Source organism: Euleptes europaea, chromosome 18 (assembly GCF_029931775.1).
Source record: "Euleptes europaea isolate rEulEur1 chromosome 18, rEulEur1.hap1, whole genome shotgun sequence".
Taxonomy (NCBI): domain Eukaryota; kingdom Metazoa; phylum Chordata; class Lepidosauria; order Squamata; family Sphaerodactylidae; genus Euleptes; species Euleptes europaea.
In genome coordinates, this window is record NC_079329.1 from 19,388,563 (window position 1) to 19,390,942 (window position 2,380).

General features: G+C 41.9%; 1 protein-coding gene across 1 annotated transcript; it reads right to left on the reverse strand.

Annotated features, from left to right (window-relative positions):
* Window positions 1–1,438: 1,438 nt before the first annotated feature.
* On the reverse strand, window positions 1,439–2,380 carry LOC130490756 (olfactory receptor 2D2-like). Its single transcript, XM_056864561.1, has one exon. The coding sequence runs from the start codon at window positions 2,378–2,380 to the stop codon at window positions 1,439–1,441; it is 942 nt and encodes a 313-aa protein (XP_056720539.1).

A 2,380-nucleotide genomic window follows, 5' to 3' on the forward strand; every position in this document is an offset into this window, starting at 1 on the left:
GCTGGTGAAAAAGGAACAAGTAATCCTCTTTGGATTTCAAATAAAGGGGGTTATGAGACCTTTATGGACAAAAGCTATTTGAGATGGAGGCTGTGGTAAGGAGGAGAACTGAGCAATATGTGTCAGCCATATCATAATTTTTAACCATAATTTCTATCTTAATTTATGTTATTGTTGGGAAACTTTCTGGTTTCTTCTAGCCAACAGGTATAGTTAAGCAGTACACACAATGCTGGAACCAGTCCTCAGAGAAGAGTTTTATTTGTGTTTGCTACCTAAAATGAAGATAGGTCATGACAAACTCATACAGTGCCAAGGGACAGAAAAGGCAGTAAGCTATGATAATGAAGACAGTGGCCAGGCCAATATTCTTTAGAAGGAGGAGAAATGTATGGCAGGACTAAAGAGGCAGAAGCTATCAGTGAGCAGGGCAGGGACTTTAAGAAATTATATACAAAAGACATTTTATTTTCCAGAAATAACTTTTCTCACTATAAGAAAGGGTTTACTGCTAGAGTGATGACAATTAAAAAACGAATCATGAAGGTTTTGAGTAGAGTACTGGACTGCAGAAACAGTACATTCAGTCATTCAGATCTTCTCCTCAAGCTCTGCTTCCTTACCCCCCCCCATTATCAGAGATGAGGGAGTGGTGACCAAAGTCAGGAATTTGTCAGTGGTGGTACCTCACTAGTGGAATGCCCTTCCAGTTGAGGTTAAATATTTATTTCTACCCACATTTTAATTAAGGGGATGATCTTTTAAACTCATTTTTGCAGCCTGCTTCTATTCTGAGAATGGTTTCATGGGGCTCATTTGAGGTGCTAGATGGTTCAGGATTATTTTTATTCTTATGCTGAATTTTTAGAGTAGGTGTAGTTCATAGCATTACATTACAAATCATTTAAACAGCAAATACCTGTCTCAAAATATGTATGTGATGCATATTTCTTTGTTTTATAATGTAATAAATTGTACTCCCATTACATTTCCCTTTGCATCTTGAACAGAGAAAGTCCTGTCAGTAGAAAGGCAAATAAAGGTGAAGGTTTTCCCTGGTGCAAGCACCAAGTTATTACTGACCCATCGGGTGACGTCACATTCTGACATTTACTAGGCAGACTATGTTTACAGAGTGGTTTGCCTTTGCCTTCCCCAGTCATCTACGCTTTATTCTCAGCAAGCTGGGTACTCATTTTATCAACCTAGGAAGGATGGAAGGCTGAGTCAACTTTGAGCCTACTACATGAAACCGACTTCTTTTGGGATCGAACTCAGGTTGTGAGCAAAGCTTTTGACTATGGTACTGCAGCTTATCACTCTGAGCCACAGGGCTCCTTCAGAAAGGCAACTACAGAACAATTCATTCATGGTTTGATTAATGTTCAACATTTATGACCAGCAACTCTGGAGCAGAATCTAAGTTACCATTGAACATCTAGCTCACTTCTCTGCCCCTACACCTAACTTTCTTTAAGGCACGTATTACTTCCTTATTCCTCAGAGTGTATATCATGGGGTTCAGTGCCGGTGTGATAACAATGTAAAACACAGACGTAATTTTGTTTTGCCCCATTGAGGAGCTGGAATGGGGTCTTAGGTACATGGAAAGGACTGTTCCAAAGAACAGTGCGACCACGGCCAAGTGCGAAGAGCATGTGGAGAAGGCCTTGTGTCTTCCCACGCTGCTATGACTGCCAAGTACAGTGTGGAGAATCCGTGCGTAAGAAAAAAATATGAGAAGCAGAGGGAAGACCAGAGTAAGTACACAGCTGATGGATACCACAATTTGTGCTTGGTGCATCCCTGCACAAGCTATCCTCACCATGGCTGGCATTTCACAGAAGAAATGATCTATCTCTCTGTGGCCACAAAAAGACAACATCAAGGTAGCCACTGAATTCATACTAGAAAAGAGGAAGCCTCCAACCCAGGAAGCAACGGCCATGGTTGTACACACCTGCTTGGTCATGGTGAGGTTGTAATGGAGCGGATTGCAAATGGCCACATAGCGATCATATGACATGACAGTGAGCAGCAAACATTCTGTGATTCCAAAAGACAGAAAGAGGTACAGCTGTGCAGCACATCTGTTGAATGAAATAGTGGTCCTCTCGACAAGGAGGTGTGCCAACATCTGGGGCACGACACATGAGGTGTAGCTGACTTCTAGGATGGAGAAATTGAAGAGGAAGAAATACATGGGGGTGTGAAGGTGAGAGGCTGCTAGGAACAATGACAAAATGAGCAAATTACCTAACACGGCTGTCATATAGACCATCAGAAACACCACAAAAAGTATGACACGTTTCTCAGGATTGTCTGAGAGTCTTGTCAAGATAAATTCCCCGGGGGGAAGAGTCTCGTTGTCTTCTCCCAT